Consider the following 26,197-nt stretch of genomic DNA (forward strand, 5'->3'; position numbering starts at 1 on the left):
AAACAACTGGTCGGTAAAAACACATCACTCACATTGAGACATTTCAACAACCTTTGACCCACAGTACAGGAGTAAAAATAAGTTGCTTAATGGGAAATGTGATGAGGCAGCATGTGCATCTAAATGCAGTGCTGAATACCATAAACACTTCCTGTGCACAACCCACATGCCCACAAGGCAAAATGGATAACAGTATAACGATACAAAATTACAGTGCTTGTTCAGTTTTTAAATTGAAATTACATCTGATCTCTTCTATGAAGCCAGTACTCGCTGTATGATAACCATTCCAGCAGAAATACCATTGGAGCAATCTGTGTTAATATTTATGATTCACAGTAACAGGTCTTTCCAAGTCAGCTCAGTAACACAAACAGAATACAATACCACAATAATGCAGTTTAACTCAATTCTCAAATAAAAAAAATGGGCACAACATTTCCTAAATGTATACAGTCAATATATGAAAAATAGATAGACTATGTTCAAAAAAAGAAAACTTATTCGGACAGAACCTTTGTCTGACCTTTACTAATGAGATGACCAACAGAGCTGTGGAATACTGGCGATTGGCGAAGGTAGTTTAATATTACAACAGGGAAAGCAGTGTGTGTGTGTGTATGCTTCCTAGACCTCGTAATCCGAAACTGTCATTGCGCTCTGGAGCTTTGCAAAGTTAGCAGGCCTTGTACATTCCTACTGACTGGATCTCAACATGAGAGCCCATACAATCTTTCTGCTCAACAAGGGGAAAAAATAAATTTTAGGATGTGTGTTTAGGATGAGGACTAGTTATTAAGTGTAAGTCTATTCAAGAGATTCTCAGAGTCAGCTCTGGTCCTGGGTGCCTGCGGGATACTAATGGTTTTCATTCCAGCCATCTCAACACCAGGCAAATGATGTTAACTACTTGGCAGGATGTAAAACTAACAGCTGTGTTGCTTCATAGGACCGTAGCTGAGAACCACAGCTCTATTATTCTATTTGGCTGTACAGAGTTTGGCTCCAGTCCAAACTTCCATGCATGGGATTATTAGCTGTACAAGTTTAGCTCGAGTATGTTTTTAAGCCCAAGAGGTACAGCAGTGCAAAGGGAAGCAGTATAGCAATGGGAAGGGATTACAGTATAAGTGACAAATGCATACTGGTTTGTGTGCAAATTGCTAAATTATACTATGTTGAATTATACTATGGCAAAAATGGCATATACTGAATAAAGTCAAACAAAAAATATTATTATTTTAACCGCATAGTGATTGTCATTCATCACTTCGTAGTCGTTGGACGACGTATGAATTAGCATTACAATTGAGATTTTGGCTCAAATCTCCCTTAAGCCATAACCTAGCCATGTATAAAAGAAAATAAATCAAATTGCAGACAGTGGAAGATCTACCAGTTGTAGATAGTATGACCTCTACGCTTATGGGGTAGATCTCGTCTGATTTCGACATTCTGGCTTTGGCAGTGTCTCGGGAGCCCCGACCCCCAATATATATTGACTGCTACAATAACCTTTTTTTAAATATAATTTGGGGACCCCCCCAAAATAATTTGGCGACCCCCAGATGGGTCGCGACCCACGGGTTGAGAACCCATGGTCTATACCACTAGCAATATTTAAACAACAATACTACTACTAATAATGATAATTATCTATAAATCCCAGGACTCATTCTCCACTTTTTGCCAAAATATGCCACAGTTCTGACATCATAGAACTGATGTCATAGACTGGCCAAGTTCTCTCATGGGTATGTACTCTTGACAACAGGTACTGCACTATCTACAGTACAGTCTACCTACAGTATAAATGCATGGAATCTCTGCAGGTCTGTCCCCAGCAAATCTACAGAACTGTCCTTACAATCGACTTCAAACTAGGCTTGTGTATCGTCAAGGACAGAGGGAGTGCAGTCCTGAGTCGTTTGGATTGGTGGTTGTTCAGGTACATCTATAAATCCAACAATTTGTGTCCCTTTTATGCGCATATATAAACTGTAGACTGGCCTCCAAGTATTACGATAAAGAGTACTGCACTAAGTACTCCGACAACGGGTGATATTTAACCCAAGGGGCATGCGTTCCCAATGGGCATCTCCCTAATAGTAATACTAATAATGAACAAAACATATTTGTTGGCTAGCTAGTTAGCTACTGTAAATAATCACAGTTGTGCTTCTGACAGTTTATATAATTTCTCAAGGCAACGCTTACAAACATGAGGTTCACAAACACTGGATCAATCATGAGCGGTGTCATTATATTCAGCCTGACCCAGAGTGATGTAAAGAGAGAGTGCCGACAAAATACTTTATCATCACGTGACCCCCGTAGACCTCAGATAGCTCCAGTTAGATGTTAAATTGATTCAGATGTGATAATAATTAATTAATGGTCTGTTCTGCTGAAAAATTGGTCCACACGGAGTTGTTGCCACTCTGACTTTAAACCACTCCGCTGAAACCACATTGTTCTGCAAATGTAATTAGTTGTAAATGTTACAATCCCACAGGTAAATTCACAACTGTAAATGAGACCATGGCGGCTAGACATTCCTGTCTCACCCAACTCCAATCTATCCATAGACTAACATTCAGGTTGAAAGGAAACTATCGAGGAAGATAACTCCATTATCTTCCTTGACTGCTTGTCTTCATTCACACTTACAATAGTTGAGAAAAATGAAACTAGGACATCTACAGGAGTGAAGAGAAGGGTAGAGGACCTCTTCCTCAGCATGTCTGTGGGCCCCTTCCTGTCACCTCACCTTCTCTCCTTCTCCACGTCTACTCCTCTTCCTCATCATCATCCTCGTCGTGGCAATGAGTGATCTCCTGCGGCGTTTGGGGGAACAGGTGCGGTGGCTGGATCTCACTGATGGAGTGTGTCAGCTGGTTTCGCTCGAACTCGTGGAGGTCTCCGTCCTGGCGATTGCGTGTGGCGAGCGGAGACTCTGTGTCCTTGATGTTGACGTGCGTGTGGTCCACTGTCGATTCGTGAGGCATCTGGGGAAGGATAGAGGAAGACAAAGGAATAGCGAACATTCCCTAGAGACAATTTCAACATTCTATTGTTGCAAGGACACGTGAACTCATGTGAAAATCTGAAAGTCTGCAGTTTACAATTGCAACACTATTATGTTGACATTAAATGGCTCTGCAGGTGTCTAGCCGTTTATAAGCCGTTTATCACTGACTACACACACTTTTGTAGGCCAACTAGTAAACTAAAGGTTGAAGATAAACGATTTATGTTGTTTCCCAAGGCAACGGTTAGAAACGGTTTACAAACTGACAACATATTGTATAACACGGATATTTCCAGACCTTGCATGTTGTAAATTTCTCTGGATGTGAGCATCCACCAAATGCCTCAATTGTAACTGTACACATTATTGTCTATTTGTACACTCTATTTGTACACAACATTATGAGTTAAATGAACACTAAGGATCTTCCTGCGTAAAATGTATACGGTCAAGACTCACCAGTACATGTGCGGCTCTGAACAGGTAGCTGAACGGGTAGTAGAGCAGGTTGATGAAGGAGGCTGCATACAGGTCGGCATAACGCATCACCTGAGAGGCAAACAGGGTCTGTCTGGAGCCGCTACGGAACAGGCTGCCCATCATGCCGTAACACATGTCCATGTCATGAGTGATTTTCTGAATACAGGCAATAGAAGAAGGTCAGTGGAGGAACAGCTGGCATGGGTTATAGATCCACGATGATTAAAACTATGACTAAATATACTGAAAATGTTGTCAACAAATAAAAACTAAGCTATGACGACTAAAACTAAGACTAAGTATAATGACAATTTCGTCAAAAAAAAAAACTATACTAAAATGCCAGGGAGCTCCAGACTTCCCTCTCAGGAGCAACATTATAGTCAGTATTGTCAGGTCCCTTTTCGTTCACTTTTATTCCCATACCAAGGGCACATCCAATGTATTTTTGCATAGACAATACCCTGCTGGACCCTGCTGTATAACCAATAAACAAAAATCTTGTGCTGCTGTTTTTGCTTGTAAAATGTGTTATATTGATTTTGGCAACACAAAATCTTTCTCAAATGTCTGTACATATACAGACATCTGTTCTGAACCAATTATAGGTGCCTTAGTTTACTTAGATCTTTAGATCTTAAAATCTAGCAAATTTGTTAAAGAAAACGCTTCAACTTAAGTGGTTGACACCCAGCACAATGAAACATACACATAGTACATTTATTTACAAGCTTACGTTTCATACATAGAAAATGACAAAACCTTCTGTGTAATGAAAGGTAGAAAAGAAAATCAGCGCACCATGGCCCAAAATGGTTGAAAATCTGTCAACATTACAACGTTACAATTTTTATTCATGCATGCCTCGACGCGTCATCATGCATCGAGTTTTCGTTCAAAGGAAGTAATTAAAATTGGCCTGAAATTTTTCATTTCCCCATGTCTAAGGTTTGTGCTGACCTAACTGCTCCCAAATGGTGGATCTGAATTCTGAACATTTGGACCGCAATTATGTATCCATTTTGGAACCCATTACAGTGGGAGTGAGTCATTATAATTTTCCATCATGCTCAATTACCTAATTGTGCTCCTATTCAAAATATAAAAGGCACACCATTTAGATGGCTTGGTTGAATGCTTCTGAATGTTCTTCTGATTGTGATTCTACTGTGATTCATACTTGACCATCAATGGTCAAGTATGTTATTTCAGTATATGGACTGCTGAGCTTAATAACAGCACTTAAATTCAGAGCACCTGATTGTACCTCTTGAATTGTTAAAAGGTGACCTTAAGTTACAATAATCAGTTGAGAAAAAAACTGTATCTAACGAAACCACGTCAGTGTGGTTGAACTGGACATTGTTCTATAACTAGATGTTGATGTTGTCTTGTTAGTCTATAGGCTACTAGCCTGGTAAACCAACCACCCTGGAAGTGCATGGGTTCAGTTGGTTGAACTGGACATTGGTTCAATCATTTGGTGTTGTCTTGTTGTACTGTACTGGGATCAGTTAGTTAAACAGGATGCAAGCATCAATATTTCTGTGACTGGTTATGGTTCCAAATACATTTGCAGATTCAATCAAAACATGTTCCATTCCTGGATGTATTTCTTACAATTCACCTTTAGCTAAGCCCCACCCTCACCCACTTAGACACTCCTACTTGGACACTTTCCAGCCGGGCTCATTCATTCCAATGTAAATAAAATAGATTTTACACATTAAATACTGGTTAATTTTTGGAACCAGACCTACAAAATCTCTTCCAAATCCGTCAACAAGGCCTGCCATATGCACTGGAAAAATATGTGTGTGACATTACTTTTTTTAAACGTTTTATCATAATAGGAGGTTTGTCTAACCCATGTTATGCTTAGCTGCGATTGGACCATAGCAGTTTGGCTTAGCTATAGGTCAATTGTGTTTTTCATCAAAAGGATGACAGAAAATGCTATGTGAAATATTTTTTTAGATTAGATGGAAACATATTGGCTGACAAAAAAGTAAAGGGCTAAAATAATTGTCAGAGTAAAACTAGACTAAACTAGACAAATAAATGTACAGATTATTGGACTAAGATTAAGACTAAAATGCTCAACTTTTAGTCGACTAAAACGTGACTAAATAAAAATAGACGACAAAAACAACACTGCACACCGCTCAGATCCCTGAGGGTGAGAGATTAAGTAACAGGAAAACAAAGCAAACAAAGTGAAATAAAAGGAAAAGAAAGTAATAAGAGAAAGGGCCAAGGAACGGTAAAGGCCAATTCTTATTTTGTCGCACGACCAGGTTGCTCTATGAAAACTTTCAACTGAAAGATGTGTGACAATGGAACACGTTTTTCAGTTGAAAATCAATGTATATTTGTCAACATGGTTGTCTACCTTAATGCGTCTCTGCAGTGTGCTGATATCAGGCCTCTCATTGCTGCTGCTGTCCAGGTTCCTGGGGACAAAACACAGCTCTAATTGTAGAATATACAGCGGTTCTCATACAAATACATATAATGAACACCCTGGTTTTAAGTTATGTAGGGTTCAACAACAATTAACAATTTAATCTTTACCCATTAGCCATGAGGTGGATGTGCACATTAGTATCAATATAACAAAATTGATCAGATTGATCTGTGATTGACAGACGGATCAAGATTAAATATATCTGTGTCTTTAGGAGGAATAAATACTCAATACTATATCTAACATTCTATATCGCCACAGCAGCAGATAGAAAACATTGTCTGTGTGTCACTATGGCGACATAGCATGGCATTACATACTGTAGCCATTCTCCCCTCTGAGATCAGTCAGCAAAGCACAATGATCAGAATAGAACAGAAGGGCCCGGGTCGGCCTAGCGGCTGATAATCCAGCCTGACAGCGTGTCGCGGGTTCGAGTCCCGATCCAGACGACCTTTGCTGCGTGCCTTACCCCCATCTCTCCCGGTTCCTGTCAACCTACTGTAAATCTATCAATAAAGGCAAAAAAAGCCTTCTTGCAATCAAAAGCCTTTTGATTGCAAGAAGTCTTCTTGCAATCAAAACAGTTTAGCATTGATCAACATGAAATTGACTAAACACCTACAAATGTATTTAAGCTGATGTCTGTGTATCAGCAGGGGTTAAATACTCACTTGTAGAGCTCAGCCAATAAACAGTCCAGGGACTGAAGCTCCTCAAATATGGCTGGAAAGAAAAGAAAACAAGGTGCAAGAGATGCCACTCATCAGTACACAGTAAATGTATCATTGATTAAATTGTAATGTATCTGTCTGTGTGTGTCTGTGTGTGTGTGTCTCTGTGTCTGTGTGTGTGTGTGTGTGTGTGTGTGTGTGTGTGTGTGTGTGTGTGTGTGTGTGTGTGTGTGTGCGCGCGCGCGCGCGCACATATATGTTTCCAGCCTCACCACTCTTGTCTGTCCACACATGCAGCTCCTGGGCCAGTTCAGGTATAACCAGGAAGGTCCTCCAGCCTTGACGCTTCTTGGATTTGAGAATGTCTCCAAAGATGTGGTCCCCAATGTACACAATGTCCTTCCCCTTGGCCCCCAGTAAGTCACACACTATGTCTGACGAACCTGGGACAACAGACATGGTTTCGTTGGTAAAACGCAGTAAACGGCTGTAAAATAAAATGAATCCTTTGCTCTCCTCTTACATTGTTCGGAGCATGTGGCTGATCTCAGAGCTAAGAATTATTCTACGGTGGTACTTCTAGGATAAGCCAATCAGATAAATGACCTAAAATGTAAATGTATTGTAAATATATTCAGCTTTATTGTGTACGTCTTTCTCGAAATGTAGTTGTTGCCAATATACTGCAGTCCTCTCACTGCCAAACTTCTGTCTTGTTCTGGTATTGTGTAGACAGCAGGAATGCATTATGTGCGGAGGACCATGCCATCATCACCAATTCACCTCCCCACTGAACAGGTGCCATGACTAGCAAGAAACAAGTATGCCTGATTTATTTATTTATATTTATTTATAGTTAGACTCCCACGCACAAGTTGTGCCGTCAAGGTGGAAGTGAATGGCTGGTAATGGTGTGCTTGGTGTACATTCTCTGGATTATAGGGAATACTAAATAATAATATAATATATAAGATATATGAAATAAAATAGATTAATAGGTTTTCAGAGTAACCAAAGACGCTTTACATGGGGGGGGGGGGGGGGGGGGCAGACAAAATTAGTACAACTTTATTTGGGGAAGAAAAAAACTAAGAAAAGGCTAAGACTAATGTACTAGAGCTCTTCACAGGTCACACGATTCCGAAAGCACCCGACAGGGTCCGAGACCCATACGGGTCGGTATACATATTGATAAAAATCACTCTGGGCTGGGTCGGTATCGGTTCTATTACCTCTTAACTCGGGGTCTGTCTATCATTATGTGTAATACCTGAGTGGATCCGAGACCACCTGTACTACTCTTTGACAGTGTGTGCACCTGCCCTGCGGCGCACTGCACTCTTCAGGGGAGAAACGCAATGAAGTGCTGTTCAACTTCTGCGATGTTTTAGGCTGGTTTAGGATCAGATTACTGCAGCACAACAAAAATAAGTGGAGCTACGCAATGCATGCGTATTGCGTAAACCCTCAGCACTGAGCTCTTACAGTAAATAAATACACATGGTGTTACATTACGGGCTGCTGACAGCAATGCTGTCAACGCTTCTGCTTTTATTATCTTTTTTTATGAGGCAGAAGGACCACGTTTGTTCTTCATTACTGGGTAATGTAGAGTAGAGTTAAGTTGTGAATTTGAGGGCTGGTTATTCCAAAACTAATAATCTATTCATGTAACCAATTGTATTAATAATCTTGCATTCATTGTAATTGAGGCAAAGTTGACAATAATCGTGATACTGATTTGAAGTCACATCGCCCAGCCCTAACTGAGTGTATGAGTGACCACAATTTGCCGCTGCGGCACTGTAGCAGCAGTCTGCAGTGCCATGGGATGAATATGCTAGTACACAGTAATGCCACATTTACAGTATAGATGGAAAGCTCACAACACATCACAAGATTCACGACACCACATGTTATGAGCTGGTAGATATTACTATTTTAAGAGTAGAAGTCAGGAAAATGGTTTGTAATCTCATTCTTTACCTCCAGAGTACACAATGCCATGCTGGAGTGGTCCTGTGTATGTGCCGATCTTCAGGCGGCCTGTTGTCTGAAAGAGGAGCCGGTCATTATAAGTCATGTACGTTGGATGCATCCAGTTCATACAGGGTGCTGTAACAGCTCATTCAATGAAGTGACCTTTTTATCTATGAGAGAATCATTTTTTAACTTTCTAGTATATTTGCCAAAGAGGACAAGAAAGTTCCACGCAAAGCCAAAACACCCACAAGCAACCAGTAGCAGATCAGCATGGGAGCATATTGAAAACAACTTTGCATGCAAGCAAAGACTATAATATAAAAGAATAAGCTATCTGTGAAGTATACTTATGTGAATAGCAACCTGTTGAGAAAGCATCCGAAATTTTTGAGCCAGCCCTACTAATGACACTTTTGCTTTCGACATACCAATTCCCGCACATCATCACACCATCTTCTTCTGCCGTCGTTTCCATAATTCGTTGCTGTTGGGAGGAAACCACCCAACTCCACTTTTGAGGTTTTTGATTTTTCTTTTTTTGCATAAATCAGGGCTATTGACACCCTTTAAGTCGAAAATATTGGGCCTGGGACAAAGTGGACTTAGTGGGGTACCAATTTTGGTCTCCCCCGAGTGGTCTCAAGGCAAGCTAAACAGGGCCACACCGGTGACGTGTAACACTGCTTGCTATTGATTGGCAGAGGTCATGATTTCGGTAGACTAAAGTGAGCACTGTATTGCTCTGCTCTGGGACTTCAGAGTGGGTGCAATGGGGTCATGCCGGGTGGCGATGGACCACCTCTGAGATAGCAGTTTGTTGAAACAATGATATCACTAACAGCAATAACAATTGGTGTTATGGTACAACTCACTGTATCCACTTGTCTCAGTACTGTTCCCTCTCCAAAGAAAAGTGGTTTACGGGCATCTACCAGGATCAGATCAAAGTAGGACTTCCAAGGTCTGTGGGGCATACCTGCCTGTGTTGCACACACACACACACACACACACACACACACACACACACACACACACACACACACACACACACACACACACACACACACACACACACACACACACACACACACACACACACACACTTCTCTTCATGTAATATCTGATACAATGTTCCATGAGATTCAAGATGCCACTTTTGTTAATGCGTTCTGAATGTTTTACCTTTGGCCCATGGGGAAAGTCAAACAGGTAGGTCATGATTTTCTGAAAGGAAATTTTACAAATATGAGCAATCGAACAATAAAAAACCCCCAAAACAAACATTTAAATAAATACTACAGGTATGTACCCACTGAGAAGCGTTAAAGGAGGTGCGATGGATTCAACTCTGTTAGTCTCAGAACAGCTCACCTCTGTGTATTTGTAATCACTGTTGGTAGCCAGGAAGACCTTAGTCACTTCGTTCATACGACTCAGGAGGAGAGCAAGCTTAGGCTGGACAGAGGCAGGAAAGAGAGACAAGAAGTGAGGTATAAGGGTGAAATCACATGGTCTGAGACGTATCTCCAGAGAAATGGCTTAATTCACCACTAAGCCATCACCAGAACATGTTATATTGAATATTGATTGAATGCTATTCAATGCGGAAATACAATCAATAACAAAGGCATTGGGATACATACATAAAGGTACAGTAAAATGTGTTATATAAACATCCTAATTATATAGTTTAACTCGTGTTAAAAGGAGTTGTATGCAAAAACAGATTTTCCATTGCCCTTCCGACCATAAGTAAGCATAGTAGCATTTTATTGTACTGGAGAGACAGGTAATAGTGCCACTGCTCCTTTATATGGAAAGGAGTCAGGTGAGATGGTTTCTACCATCAAATACGGATGCCTACTGCAGAGTGCCTCCACAGGGAGGTCTTGCAGACGCACCCAGCTGGGATGAGACCACAGGGCAGAACAAGGACCAGATAGTGGGATTATACCTCCACGCTGGCTTGGGTAGAATGGGTACGGCTCAGGATTAACAGTTAAGAGTTAGCCAATGTAGCCCAGGATAGGGAAGTGTGGATTCCCGGCCTAACCCTAACCCTCTGCTGGAAGTGGAACTGTTCTCTCTGTGATTGGAATCTGGATAAGCAGTAGAAGATGGATAGATGGAAAGACAAGAAGAACTGTGCTACACTCAACAAAAATGTCTTGTTCTCTCTATGGGGAGAAACAGAGGCTGTGAAACAATTAGAAACTAGTAGAATTAGATTTTAGAGGATTATATAAATAGGAATGATATTAAATAGCTGAAAATCAATCAAATACTTTAGACAGTGGCCCAGGCAGCTGGCATAGTGCTCTGGCCACCTAGAATGCAAATTAATCCTGACGACCTTTGCTGCGCGTCACTCCCCATCTCTCCACATTTCCCGTCAGTCCTATAAATAAATAATAAAATCCCCAAAACAAATCTTTAAAAAAAAAAAGAAAAGAAAAAGAATGGCGACTGTTAAAGCAGATTTACATTACTTCCCCAATGCTTTTGCTATTGAAAGCACATGGTACAGTATGTTTAGACCGCTGTATTTACTCACATCCTTTACCACATACTTCTCCAGGTTTTCCACTGTCTTTTCTTTTAAAGTCCCCTATGAATGATCCAAAATAAAACACAGACATCAGAATACAACAGAGTATATTTAACCATAGCTCTGAACCATAGCCTTCTACTGCTTCTACGATCCTGCCCTGCGCAGTAAGGCTATGGGACTTTCCGTTTTAAATCTCAAATCGAAATCAGACCAGCCTCTCCTCTTTGGCGTAAATAAAAATAACGTTTTTGCTACTCACCAAAACAAAGGCGGGTTGTGTCATTAGAAAGCCTACTTTCCTTAGTGGACGCACTCTGAGCCCCCCACCACACGTATAAACGGTACTTTTTGGCCAGAAAGGGATTCGTTTTCACCGGAGGAAAAATATTCTCTATGAGGCAGTTCTCTGGGCAATATCAGTAGAGGGCGCAGGGGGAAACAAAATCCCCTTTTGGCCAAAAAGTACAGTTTATACGTGTGGTGGGGGGCTCAGAGTGAGTCCACTAAGGAAAGTAAGCTTTCTAATGACACAACTCGCCTTTGTTTTGGTGAGTAGCAAAAACGTTCTTTTTATTTACGCCAAAGAGTAGAGGCTGGTCTGCATTCATGCGAGCGGCGGAAGTTGAGAGTAACATAGCTCTAATGCGCGCATTAGAACTATGGACCAGAGCTAATTTAACCACATAAACTCTTTATACTGAGTATACTAATACAGTAACAGTATTGAGTTGACCGGCGTTGGCTCTGGATCTGTCTGTTCCTTTTTCCCTCTGCACCAAATCTCTCACATATACACGTGTTGTTAGCTTGTACATCTGCCGTTTTTGGCGAAAGTTCCACCAGAATTGGGATGCTAGGGTGCAAGTGTCTAAGCACGTAGGGCCCCTATTCTGAGCAAGTCATGACAGGCGAACATTTGTTGAAAATAGGTGGATATTTGCCAAACACAGCCGAGATTTCGTATAGAGGGAAAAGGGATGGGTCCAAGTATAGACTGGAAGACCCCGGTCAATTAAATATATACTGCATGTAGGGTTCAAATGGTTAAAGCAATTAGATCAATTTAAGTAAATGTGATCGTGGCATAATTGTAGGAGAAAGCTAGACGATTTTACCCTTAAATGGACATAATCCACAGCATCACGGACATCCTGAAACATGCTCTTGAAGGACATGAAGAGGTCTCCATTTTTAAAGCCCATCTCACAGCTGGGGAAAGATTCACAGACATAATATACTGTACACTTATATTATACACTGTATTCATTATATTTCTAAACCACATAATTGATTATTTGCAAACTGTGGTGGAGTTGCATGTTTTCCTTGCTGCTGGTAGTTGACTGTAAAATCTAAACAACTTACTTTGCGTAATTAGGGCAGTTGGTGAAGAAGTCAATAAGGCAGGCGAAGAGGTACGTTTCTGATGAAGATGGCAAAACACTAGAATAGGTAAAGCCTCATAATGCACTGCTCACACATTTTGACATATCACAACCAATTCAACACAATTGCTTTTACATGTACATATATAATGTGTGTGAACTGCTTTCATATAGTGCTAACTTGTTTTTCCTCATAATGTCCACTGAGAACTTACTCCTGCTATAAGGTTGTGAATGCACATAAGATCGTATCTCTACAGTACATTTAGCAGATTTTAATATACAGTATGATACTGTGTAATGTATGCGTTTCCTTACCAGGGAGGTTAAAGAGGGTATTGAGGATATAGAAGCGGTCTGTATCTCCACGCTGAATAAACTTGTTGGGGTAGATCTCCCTGATCTCAGGCCTGTATAGGATACAGAATAAACAGAGATGAGCCTTTTCTGGGAATTCTATGACCGTAACGTAACTCCATTGTTTCCATTTACTGGGGGCTCTACACTCTTACTGTGAGATGATTTGACAATAACGATAAAACAGACATATTGCATCTGAATTGAAAGGAGTTGGTATTTCATTTGTCACATTGTCCACTTTTTATGCACATTGTTTTCTAATGATCAAAAAACCCACAAACTGTGCGATACAGTGCAGTAGAAAAACATTTACTGAATAAATAAATTATGTAGAGGTTTCCCGTCATAACAGACATAGCTGTGAACTGTGGACTGCCTAACATGTACAACGCAATGGCAACAAGTGTGTTGGTTGGGACTGAGGTTAGTTTTTTAACGAAACCTCCTAGAATTATTTTATAACAAATGATCTGTGGGCAAACTGGGCATTGATCTGTGAGACTGACTGTCTCGGTTGTTTCATATTTTATTCTCTTCAGCCCGGGTGATGGAAACAACGTGTTTTAGGCTTCTTCGGGTATTTGAACAATCTCCCTACTAAACGTTATTTGACATTCAATGAAAACCGAGTAGCAGATCTCACCCCCTGGTGAAGTTGAAGCCGTGTGCACACACCAGGATGTTCCCGTACGCATCCACCTTCAGCAGGTTCCCATACATCGCGTCAAACACTAGACCTCTGTGAACAAAGCCAGCAGAGAGAGGGCGAGTGTGTGACAGAGAGATTGAGATGCATGATAAGAGGTGTCCAGAGAGATAGACAGAGACAGGAAAGAAAAAAAGAGAGATAGGATGGGTTATGACTTCAGTGTAGTGCTGCACGATTCTTGCTCAAATGTGAATTTTCCTCCACAAAGAGATATCACGATTCTCACACGATTCTCATAATTTCCATGAAAATATGTATTAAAAAATAACCCTAACCCTAAAATCAATTGGACAGCCAACTAGTGTTGCACGATTCTTCACAAAATGAGATTGCATAGGTGTCTGAATCTACCTCTTGATCTTCTTTCCATTAATTGTGCAGCACTACTTCAGTGTTCTTTTTTTATTTGATTTACACCAACCTGGTGGGGAAGGAAGGGTCATAGACGAAGTTGAGAAGCTCTTGCGGATACCCAATAGACACCAGGCGCTCCACTGTCAGTTCAAAACCCAGCGACTCGTACTCTGGGGATTTGTACACTGAAGAAAGCAGGACACAAGTTCACGTATATGTAACATTCATTCAAGTTCACACAGTCAAATATCAGGTAACCTTTTGGTTAGAGCTCATGATATGACCACAAAATGAACAATTCAGCTGTTAACGACCCCTGTAAATCCAGGTTCTTTGAAATCCTGCTCCCAACCTTTGATAAGCTTTGTTGTAAACATTGTTGAACAGGGCAGAGATCACAGTGTCATATTGCTTCTCAATCTCCTCCCTGGCAAATTGTTTCCTGTTCCAACTCTAGATTCCCCCGTCGACAAACCGGGGAAGAGTGATCTTTGTTACTAGCTACTAGCTACTATTAGCTACTATCCCAACAGTGCCCTGTATCAGTTGAGGTCATCGCCTCCCATTTAGCACCTGGATCTGGTCCACAGCGACTTAACACTGGTATCCCAGATCAACCCCTTCCCCACACCCCCTACCACTTTCACTCATCACTAGCCACAGTAGGGTGTGGAGTTAGTTTACCGTCCACTCATCGGCTGGGCAGGTCCCTAGAAGCAGCCAGATGTGAGCACCTTGAGTTACAATGGTAAGCTCCAGTAATCAGAGCAGTAGTGTGGGGGTGGAATTGGAGGGGGAGCAGGGGTTGTAGACAGATTGCAGAGAGAGGACATGGAGTGAATGGAGTGATAGGGTGCATTCTGTGTGTTACAGTCGAGGCATGGAGTCAGGTTGTAGGGTGGAAAGACAAGAGCCAAGTCAAGAAATGTAGGCTGTATGCAGGTTGTATCACCTCCAGCTACCAGGTTTAGCACTGCCGTGTGTGTGTGTGTGTGTGTGTGTGTGTGTGTGTGTGTGTGTGTGTGTGTAGCAATAAAATCCAAAAGCCATCCCTTGCCGAAGGTTGATTTAGTTTGTGGGTTATACATGAGTAGTTCGAATTTGTGAACCTGCACATACCTGCCAGAGTGTAGTCCATATCAAAACCAAAACATTTGATCTTCTCACATGCCAGGCTTCTGTTGACAAAAACTCTGGGTAGAAGGAAAACAAACGGTGGGTATTTTAATGCATGATGACAAAGAACAAATGTCAGAGCAAAAGGTTGCAACAGAAAATGCCTGACAACACATGAACACAGGAGCCTTTATTAATGTTAGCCACAAACTATAAATGACAAATCTACTGTATGTACTATTACAGATATAGGTGTGCTGGGAGATAATAAAGTGATAGGATAATGAATCAATTAAATGAATATGTCTCAATATTGCCAGGTTTTCTTCCACAGGGTTCATTGGACGTGTATAGGCGTCCTTAGGTATTTTTTTATTGATATAAAAAAATTAAATTAATCGATTATTGTCTCCACCAGGCCGAAGGCATGGGGGGAGAGTATGTTTTGCACTCCGTCCGTCCGTCCGTCCGTGTTTCCGTCCGTCCGTGTGTGTGTGTGTCCGTGAGCAGCTAATCTCGGCCACCGTTAACCCGGTCGATGCCAAATTTTGCACACACACTCCCTGGATGCCAACGATGAACCTCTGCCCAAAACTTTCCAGAACGGCCTGTTATAGCACCACCAGGAGGCCGCTTTGTGCAAAACAAGTTTTTGCACAGTACACCTACAGATTTTGTCCAAACATCACGCAAATTGGTACACAGTCTCTCTAGAGCCATTCAAGAAACCGGTCTTTCAGATTTCTCAGACTCCATCCTGATTGGTTAAGATTGGCTTCCAAAGTTCACAGGAGTGCTCAGTTTCAAACAAAATGCTGCAAATCATGAACACATCGCGTGATTTCCGTGAAATTGTGCACCCACATTCCCACTAGGCCGAGGACGAAATGCCACATGAACAATTTCAACTCAGCCTCAAGGTGGCGCTATAACTGGCCGAAAAGTGTTTTTACCTCTAACTGCACGGATCTGTGGATAACTTTGTATGCCAACTCCCTAGAGGCCAAGGAAAAACCTTTGCCTGGAATTTTTCACATCTGCTCTTTATAGCGCCACCAGGAGGCCGACATATGTAAAACACATTTTCTATTATTACTCCTTCAGATTTTATCCACATTTCACGCAAATCGGTACACATGATCTCCATAGTCATGTGATCAAGACAGGTTTGTTTGATTTCTCATATTCCATCCTGATTGGCCATGATTGGCTCCTACAGTTTTCAGGAGTAGCCCGCTTTGTACAAATCGCCACAACTCCTCAACGCAGCGTCCCATTGCGATGAAACTGTGCACGCATATTCCCACTAGGCTGAGGAAGAAATGCCACTTGACAGTTTTCAACAGCCTGATGGTGGCGCTACAACAAGCCAAGTCGCGCCATGCACTCGCACACACGCACTACATTTACACTTAATACAATATTTGTTTGGATTTCTTTAGCACAATAGCCTATAAAAAAATACAACAAGGGGACATATAGAAAATAACATGGAATGCCTCTCTGCCTGCTTTGCACTCAGCATCAAGGGTTGGATTGGGGTATTGTTTACTTTTGTTGCCCTTTTATCCAACCACCAGATGAAGGCAAGCTGCAATGTCCTACATTCCTATCCTGGTGGAGACCTGTGCCCAGAAGGGCACTTTTTCTAGTTATTATTATTTTTGGTTGGCCTTTCCTTCTGCAGCGTACACCTTGTGTTTTGTGCCTTGTTTGCGGCCGGATTAGAATGGCTCATAACTCTCCATGGTTTTGACCAAAAGGGCAATGCTCTTCATCTCGTCTTCATTTCTGACTTCAGGAAGCATCTCGTTTGGAATATAAACGCATCTAGAGAGACTTTAGGTGTACTAGCGTGAGGTAAGAACAGAAGATTATACCTCCCAGTTTTGGGGGGTAACGGAAGGTGGAGCTTTTCAGAGTAAAATCTGCCCATCTGCCTGGCAATCTAGCGCAAATTATTCCCCCTTACATTGTTGAATATAAAATATGAATATTCTTGATTCTTATGACATTTTCATATAATTTATTGAAATATAATGAATGAACTCAATAATTGCCCAGAACTAAATAATAATTGACAAAAGCCCATTGAAAGGGCATTCTGTCAATGTATCTTTGAAAATAAAAGGCAAAGCTCATTAATAGACATAAAATACAAAAAGCAAAACAGGGCTCATGTCAGTTTGGTTTACCAATGGTTGCTGAATGAGAAGTTATTTTTCAAGGAAACTTCCAAAGAGTTACTAAAAAACAGATGAAGCAAGTTGCAACCACAACAACAACAAGCATGCAAGGTTTTTGGTTACAGTAACCAATCACTGCATCTGAACCAAAAACTTCTTTGCCAAGCACCAAATCTTAATTATCCAATAAAAAGAAAGGTGCACATTTTCCCCATCTTTTCGCTATGAGGACTACCTGCCTATCGTAGTGTTCCTTACAGTGTTTGCAATGGGTTTAAACCTCTATAGCAGACAAAGGCTTATGATTTCAACACATCTGTAAACAAGAACATCTCCACGGCCAACACCCATTTGTACACATTTCGAACAAAAGAAAGTCTTCAAAAGTAATGTCAAAGAACAAAAAAGGAAACTTTCTCATGCTAACCACCCAATTCATTGTCTGCATAAATCAAAAAACCTACATAAAATTCTGTTATCAAATTCTGACGCAATCCTGGCCGAAGTTTCTATTCAGATGATGTGGGGTGACACTGAACTGATGGATGGGGATGGACGGAATGGAAATCAAATGAAAGGACACAGAATGACCGAGGAAACGGATTCAAGAGCAGCAACCTAATGCTGCTTTGGATCCACAGCCCGACTCACACTCGGGATCAGTATGGATTTAACAGCAGTTCCATGGAGATTGGATGGTCAATCAGTTCACATGATACCCCCTCCCAACAACAACAACAACAAAAGGATGGCATACCTCATCGCAGGATGGTTTTGAGCCAGATCCTTTGGAAAGCTTTGCGATAGAGAATACATGTGTGATGATGACAGCATTAAGCCTGATTCATACTCCGTTGCGTCGTTCTGAGAAAACAGCCGGCCTACCCGGTGTGTGCTTGTAGATCTGTTCTTCTCTGCATTAAGGCAGAGCATAAATTAACCAGTATTGCTATACCCCATTACTGTACTGTGGTCTTGCTTCACCATCAGTGCATAACCAATATGTTATGTCATACAACTGCATTACCAAGAGGACATATGATAGGGCTGTCACAGTTAAGTTTAGGCCTATGTTGGTACAATACAAGGCAAGTTTAAGTTTTTTTATGGTCACATCCAGGGGTGCACTGATCGCTTCACGCAACACCACATAATTCCCAGTTGTTTATTTCACGCGCACACACAGGCACGCGAGTGCACGCTAGACCACGCCCCCCTCGATTCAAGAACCCAAAAGGCTACTTTGCATGACAGGTTTACAGGCAAATGTGTCCTCTCTCTTCACAGTATATACTGTATGCAACACAGCATTATTATGGCTACAGTACTGCCGCTGCTATAGCATCCTATCTGCATGCAAGGAGTATACCTCAGCCTCAGTTTCGCTACTGCAGAGACTCATGCTATAGCATGCTGATGATGCTGGTTGGAGATGTTCTGTGGGCACATGAAGGCACGCATGTGGCGTCATTAAAATAGCGTTCCCTCAGTAAAAAAAACCCCACCATTACACCCCTGGTGACAGCAATCAGCATTTTAAAAAACGCTAGAGAAAAAATATACCGGTACATACCTGTAGTGTATATGTATAGGATTATTAGGATATATTCTATAGATCATATGCAAACAGTGGCCATGTTGGCATTTTGCATTGAAAAGTACAGGGTGGCAACGGACTGGCATTTCATGAACTTAATGGCAAGATGGCTGCCGTTTGAATATGGTCTATAATATATTATATAGTTTCACTAATTAATTATTCTATTCTATATATATAATATATGATATGATATAATATATCAGATTACTATCTGCTGATTGCCCTCTTTTCTATACAAAGGTAAATACCTAATAACCAACTGCAGGCATGTGTAGTTTATTCAGTTTGAAATAAATCAATTCAAACTCACATTTCTGCTCCAAATATTGAACAAGAATTTTGTTAAAGTGACAGCTCTTGCACATGTTTTTGGCAAAGTGTACTTTTTGAGTTACCATTTTATTCACATTCCCAAGATACTGGCTGAGCCTTGATCATTACAGTCAGTGTCCAAAACCCTGTGTTTGTTCTCATAACACACATACAAAAAGAAATAACACAATGCAATCAACATACAGTATATTTTTGACACAGTCATACATACAGTCTAGATGACTGTAGATACGTTGTCTCGGGGAGAGTACCGTTCTATACGTGTCTTTGTTTTGTTTATGTATTTATTTGGACTGGAGTAAAGTGTTCTCACAGTCTGTGAACCCTGACATATACCTGTGGTGAGACTCTCGTCTGTATTTCTTCATCGTCACACCGTCCATATTGGCTGGAAGTTCTGCATAGTTCTGTAAGCGGTCGCTCCATGAAGTCGCCATGTTGAAACCTTTACAAACTGTTCCTGTGAGGAATGGAGAAGTATCAAATGAACTGAGGCTGCAATGATATGGAAGAAATAAATGCAAGTGACAGCATGGTGACTATTTACGTTCCGGGTAACTGTTCATTTTAATCTGCTCAGTAACATGTGTCTGGGTCAATAGACACACTCAAGAAAGACCAAAACAGCAACAGGAACGATATACTGTCTGCAATATTCAACTAATAATCTAACTCATAGCATTGTTTGGGACTTTAGACGTCACGTGACATAATACCTGGTATATGTCTTCTATGATATAAAAAAGCACACCCGTGTGAACTGAGTGGTGCAGACTCCCTCCTCCTCTCTCTCTCTCTCTCTCTCTCTCTCTCTCTCTCTCTCTCTCATCTCTCTCTCTCTCTCTCTCTCTCTCATCTCTCTCTCTCTCTCTCTCTCTCTCTCTCTCTCTCTCTCTCTCTCTCTCTCTCTCTCTCTCTCTCTCTCTCCTCTCTCTCTCTCTCTCTCTCTCTCTCTCTCTCTCTCTCTCTCTCTCTCTCTCTCTCTCTCTCTCTCTCTCTCTCTCTCTCTCTCTCAGGCAACAGTGCAGCACTAATACTATCTCTCTCTCTGTTTCTGGCACAACAGCGCCCCTACTGGTACGGTAGTCATAGTCATACTGGTGCTCATGAACCAACACATACATAGGCACACACATAGGTGAACACGGACATTGCTGTTCCTTGAGTGGTTGCACCACTCAAAAACAATTCGATGTCAAGAGCTGCACCCACTGTCTACAGCAATAAATATAGCCGTGGTCAGACACTGATTTCTGAACACCGCAAAAAATCTCGCCTGCCACTACTTACTGCCTTGTCAATCTTATCAGCTACACCCAGACAACTGGACCACAAGCAGAGCTCACCACCAGGCTGGGCCAGGCGACAATGTTACTTTAAAGTGCACAGTAGCATCCTCTGTGTATCTATAGGTCTGTCACAATTATTACATAATCGCCTAATCGCAATAATTTTAGATAGTCACTTTATTTAGTATAATCTTCATAATCATTTTCAATGAAAAATTTTATACATTTTCCAAAAATAGTACAAATATGAAAATCTACAACACATTTTTTTTTTTTACATTTTCTTCAAAGTATATTATTGCCAGTATTATTTGTACATTCAAGTCATTTGTCGTATCTGCTCTGGGCAATTGGAAAAGTAAGAACCAAACAAAAATTCAAAGTTGTATTCATATGTTCCATTGTTCAATGCCAAAAACAATTAAATTGTTAATCGCAATTATTAGAACTTCAATTTCTAGTCAATCGAGACGCATCCATTTGTAATTCTGACTGGAGGCAGTGGGGGGTGTACAAATAGACAACCAAATGGACCAATAAGTTGTCCATTTGTACACTGCTCCAGTCAGAGTTACAAATGGATACAGAGGATTTCTCATTTTACTGTAGGCAAGCAGAACAGCAGGGTGCATAACAAGCTGTAAAATGCAGGGTCACAGCTGTCACACTGCTGCCACACAGTGCCAAGAGCAAGTTACATCACATTAGTGACCCATCGAATTTTTATTTATATGAGACATACATTTTATTTAAACAGTGGTTCTAAAAGTGGGATCCGTGTTGGTCAAACTATACCCTTATACTGTAGTGTGGTGGCTACTGGGTATTGCATAATATAAAAAATAGAACAATTTGAACATTTCATTTTTGTGGATATGAAAATGTGTGAGAGCCACTGGCCTGTACCAATTACATAACATCATGAAGCCGAGAACACGTCACATACCGGTAATAAGTTTACCTATAGTCACAAAATTCGATAGGTCCTCTGCTGTGTGTGTGACACATAGCAGTAGTACATTTCTATAGGTCTGGGTCTGACAGCTGTGTCCCCCGAAATGAATATAAACTGAGCATTGCGCCAGCTAAGCTAGCCAGCTAGCGGACTCGGGAAGTATGCAAAGTTATATTTAATGAAAGGGAACGCCTGCATACTAAAATTTTACTGACGCTTCAATGCGACAGGGGTGACGTCTGGTTTAATGTGTAAAATGCATTCGTTCCAAAAAAGGCAAACAAATTCAAAGGCAAACAGTTCAGTTCCACTCACCCCTGCTGAATGTAAACTCCTTCTGCTTGTGTTGTCAATGTGATATTACTGACGAGGCATGCGCAATGCCGAGCAACAATTGGGCAGATAGAGATACAATACCGGTAAATAGAAACAAACAAACAACACACAACTCACTGACCGTCACTGACAGAGTGACAGTTAGTGATAAAATCACATGTCTTTATGCAGATAGAGATACAGTCAACACACCACTCACACTGTGTTCTCTTTCTCTTGAAACCAAAATGCTTGGGTTCCCGAGGTTACTTAATTTATGCAGACAGAGATACAGTATAGTATTAGAGATACAATATCTCTATCTACGTAATCGTAAATGAGTGGTATTTTTTCTTTTTACTGTATCTCTGAGAGATAGCCTACTGTTTTTTAGAGCAGTGTGGTTTCTGGTTCTCAAAGACTCCTTTTCCACCGTTTGGTTCCCAATGGGAACCGGTTCAGTTCTTTTTGGTTTTTAGTCCATGAGCCTGAGCTCCAAAATTGGTGGGCAAACTATACTATACCCTATATTAAATTGTTTATACGATCAATACAAGTAAATGAATACATGATAACACTTCCACAGTAGTAGCTTTTTCATATTTTCGATTATTTTGCATATTTTCCTACATAATGCCTCATTTGCATATTTAAAAATGTAAAATTTGTAATACAATAAATCATTGTCTTCTCAATTGGGGAAGTTTCATGGTGATAACAATCTAATATAGGTATGGTTTTGCCTACTCAATTCATAATTAACGTTTCGATTTTGGAGATCTGGCTCATGGACTAAATACCAAAAAGAACTGAACCGGTTCCCATTGGGAACCAACCGGTGTAAAAGGGGCCAAAGAGGGGTCCTTGCGGGGGTTCCATGGAGGAACCCAGCTAAAGGCACCATTTGGATTTGTACACTGAGACGGTGAGACCCCCTTTCCACCGGTTGGGAACCGGTTCAGTTCAGAATAGATTTTCCTATATAATGCCTAATTTGCAAAATAAAAAAATTAAGATTTGTAATACAATAAATCATTGTCTTTGTGTAAGTAATCAAATGGTGATAACACTTTAATATAGGTATCGTTTTGCCCACTCAATTCATAATTAACATTCCAATTTTGGAGCTCTGGCTCATGGACTAAGAACCAAAAAGAACTGAACCGGTGTGGAAAACAAACAAAAAATAAAAAAAACAGGGCCTCAGAGTTAGGTGGGGTCCATGGCCTAGGCTATGCATAGTAAATTGTAAAGTAGTAAAAAGAGAATCACTGGTATAGAGCAGCTAGGGGTTCTCAACGCTTCTCAATGCTTTGGCCATGTCTCGCGACCCCCCGAGGCCCGAGGCCCCAGCTAAATTAGGAACAGTTTAAACGGGGCCGGGGCACAGAAAGGAACTGGTTGGAATAACGTGTTCCTTCCACGCGCTATACGGCCTACTGGGGAAACTCCCCCCTGTCAGGTGATAAGAAGTGGCCTGCTCACGTCTCATGCATTGAAGGAAGCATGAGCTCAGTTCGGGGCTCTCCCCAGGTTGGCAGAAGGAGAGTAGTGCCCAGGATTACAGTTTACAGTCATGGGATAACATTTTAGAAAAACAAAACAAAAAATTGTAATATTTTTGACAGAGGCTGTCAAAAGTATTTCTGAAAATATTTTCAGAAATCTGTGGCACCAGAACTGCTATGCCATATATAGCCTGGGGACCCTCTCTCCCCTCATAAGGCTTGAAGGAACAACGTTTGGCTCAATGGCACATAAGAGGACATAGTTGAAGGTTACAGTAGTTGGAATAATGAGTAGAAGTAGAAGACAAGACAATTTAGTTTTGTTATAGTTTATTGATGAATAATACAATTATTTTTGCATTTCTCATCCAGAGAACATATGTGCACTTTAATAAATTAATCTGAAGTAAATAAGAACGTTAACATTAAGGCCCGTTGTGTAATAAATTATTGGAGGAGCAGAGAGAAAAACGGCAACATAAGCTATATAAGTACGTATAGCCATACAAAGTCTGTGGCCAAAGCAATGAGAGTGAACTCAAACTAGTAAAGGGTGCACTATAAAGTCCTTAGCAGTAATCTAACTCTGTGTACAAAATACAAATCAAGCCATTTGATTCCATTTGTACATTCGCAGTGTTAAATTCATTCTGAGGATTTAAAATATAAATTAAAGTACTTTTTCCTCAGAAGTCCAGGTCAGCTCAATGGGGGAAAAAACACTTATTTCTTTAATTGCAAGAAAGGCACAAGTAAGCAATTTACAGCCTTTATCCTGTATACCTAACTCTGGCCTTTAGTTTAAATATTGACAAAAATATAATAGATCTTTTTGCAATAATTGATTTTCAAAGACACAGCATAGTGATTATTCAATCTTGTGAAAGGCTCACTGTATGGGTGGAATTATGGTCCCAAACCATATAATGTAAAATCTCCTTCAAAACAATCCAAGGCACACTATAGGTTTATTTGAGTCTGTCAATATACATGTATTTAAAATGACCTAGCTGTGATGAGGTCCTCAGTCATCGGGGTCATCATTGTCAGCAGTAGCAGCTTACAGTACACACCTACAATATTGTGTACACTAGTAATACGTTGTGTGGCGTATGCTTCTCTAATAATATATCAAGGAAGTGATGCATCCTCAACAGAAGGAAGGAGGGAAGAGCAATGAATGGAAGGTAAGAAGAGAGAATGTTTAACCTTATGTAAAGAAAAGAAAAAGAAAAAAAGAAAAGAAAAAGAAAAGAAATATATATATGCTTTTTATTTGAACTGGACACTTTCCAGTGTCCATTTTTACAATTTTTACAATTATTTTACAATTATTTGTTCTGTTCAATGGGGCAGTGTGCAATTGGTTGGCCGTCTGTGTTTGTAGTATGTATGCTACAGTATATCATTGACATTTTTAACAGCAGACATTTATGTGTCCAAGACAAGTTTATATTAGTCTTGACTTAACTTAACCACATGCAATTTAGCGTCCCTATGCTAGGCAATGGGCATGTCATTATAGGCAAATATTCTGAAAAAAATCTACAAGCTCGCAACAGGTTGTGACACGCCAAGTCAGGGTTGATGCTTCCTTTCCATTTATTCAATTTATAAATATGATATATTTATAAATCTATAATATTGTACAAATACCATATTGCCTTGTAAAAAATGCATTTTAAAGCTTGCACAAGAGTGCTTTGGATCGTTTTTAAGAAGACTTGCGTTTACATGTATTCAATTGAGACCATATTATTCCAGACATACAATGAGCTCTTCACAAGATGGAATAAACGCAGCACACCTGATGTATTCAAAGAGCACCGGTACTGTATGTGATGATCACCACAAAGACGCAGCAGCACTTCTACACCACGGTCTCCTACACTGTAAAATCCTTAATGTTCATTTAACTCGGAATGTACCCATTTGGTAACATTTGTACAGTTAAACCGATAAACTAACACTGAGGAATTTACGGTGTATAGTGATTTTGGACTATGTGGATTGATGGTAATTAATGGCCTTGGTGGGCCTTTGCATGTTTAGCCAAATGCTGATTCCATTTGGAAACACCATTTCACAATTTCAGATTGACAGGTTCCTCGAAGTCACCAAAACATCTGTGTTAATAATGTTAAAAATGGCCCAGGCCGTGGCGTAACGGTCTGGGCACCGGACTGGTAATCCAGTCGCAGTGTGCCGCGGGTTCGACTCCCGAACCCGACACGCCCTTTACTGCATGTCATCCCCCCATCTCTCTCCCGTTTCCTGTCAGCCTACTGTCTGTCCCTTCAAAAATCAATAAAAGGCGTAAGCCGCAAAAAAATATCTTAAAAAAAAAAAAAAATGTTAAAAATGTATCATCAGCACTGCTTGTGCATGGGATATAACAAAATCGATCTATGATTTATTGTGATTTGTTAAACAATAATGCATGTTATAACTCTATACTAGCATGTTAAGCAACGCAGTTATTCACCTTTAAAAATAAAAAAGAACATAAATTCAGTGGATTTGTTTCTACTTTCATTTGAACACATTAAAATACATTTTAAGACCATGAAGCCTCAAGCACAACAATGTGCTGGAAAATCTAAATCAAATGGTTGACACAGTTTGTGCATAATTCAGGAGCATCTGTCTGTGTTCAAGTTACTGTAGGTGACAATATTCACATGATGGCATTCACAACATTCAACAGACCTGTTGCTTTTACATGAAACACTGTAACCTTCCATGTTGATAACATTAAACTACTTTGTTCATTGCTATATGGGCTATAGAGCATAGCAGTGGACATGGATTTCTGGACCCACTGAATCTGCAATTCTGGCATTTATTAAATGTAGTATATCATGTAATTAATTATTCAGTCCAGAAAACCACACCCACTGC

The 26,197-nt window shown here is 40.5% G+C and overlaps 1 protein-coding gene across 1 annotated transcript; it reads right to left on the reverse strand.

The window, feature by feature from the left end:
* Positions 1-18: 18 nt before the first annotated feature.
* Positions 19-21,822, reverse strand: nt5c2a (5'-nucleotidase, cytosolic IIa). Its single transcript, XM_083775526.1, has 18 exons — positions 21,789-21,822; positions 19,566-19,689; positions 15,114-15,187; positions 14,062-14,179; positions 13,575-13,670; positions 12,890-12,981; positions 12,552-12,609; positions 12,302-12,395; positions 11,190-11,243; positions 10,007-10,090; positions 9,818-9,859; positions 9,508-9,615; positions 8,639-8,705; positions 6,925-7,095; positions 6,653-6,704; positions 5,904-5,964; positions 3,491-3,667; positions 19-3,008 (listed from the first exon to the last, which is right to left on the reverse strand). Exons 2-18 carry the CDS (start codon positions 19,664-19,666, stop codon positions 2,790-2,792), a joined length of 1,668 nt encoding a protein of 555 aa, XP_083631652.1. The 5' UTR covers positions 19,667-19,689; positions 21,789-21,822; the 3' UTR covers positions 19-2,789.
* Positions 21,823-26,197: the final 4,375 nt, after the last annotated feature.

The sequence above is a fragment of the Protomyctophum parallelum genome (genome assembly GCF_964188405.1).
Source record: "Protomyctophum parallelum genome assembly, chromosome: 10".
Lineage (NCBI taxonomy): Eukaryota > Metazoa > Chordata > Actinopteri > Myctophiformes > Myctophidae > Protomyctophum > Protomyctophum parallelum.

Coding starts and splice junctions, on each gene's coding strand:
- nt5c2a (XM_083775526.1), bottom strand. CDS start 19,666: ATGGCGACTTCATGGAGCGACCGCTTACAGAACTATGCAGAACTTCCA. Junction 6,705..6,924: donor TGTGTGGACAGACAAGAGTG/GTGAGGCTGGAA, acceptor TTTTCTTTCCAG/CCATATTTGAGGAGCTTCAG. Junction 5,965..6,652: donor TTATTGGCTGAGCTCTACAA/GTGAGTATTTAA, acceptor TTTTGTCCCCAG/GAACCTGGACAGCAGCAGCA.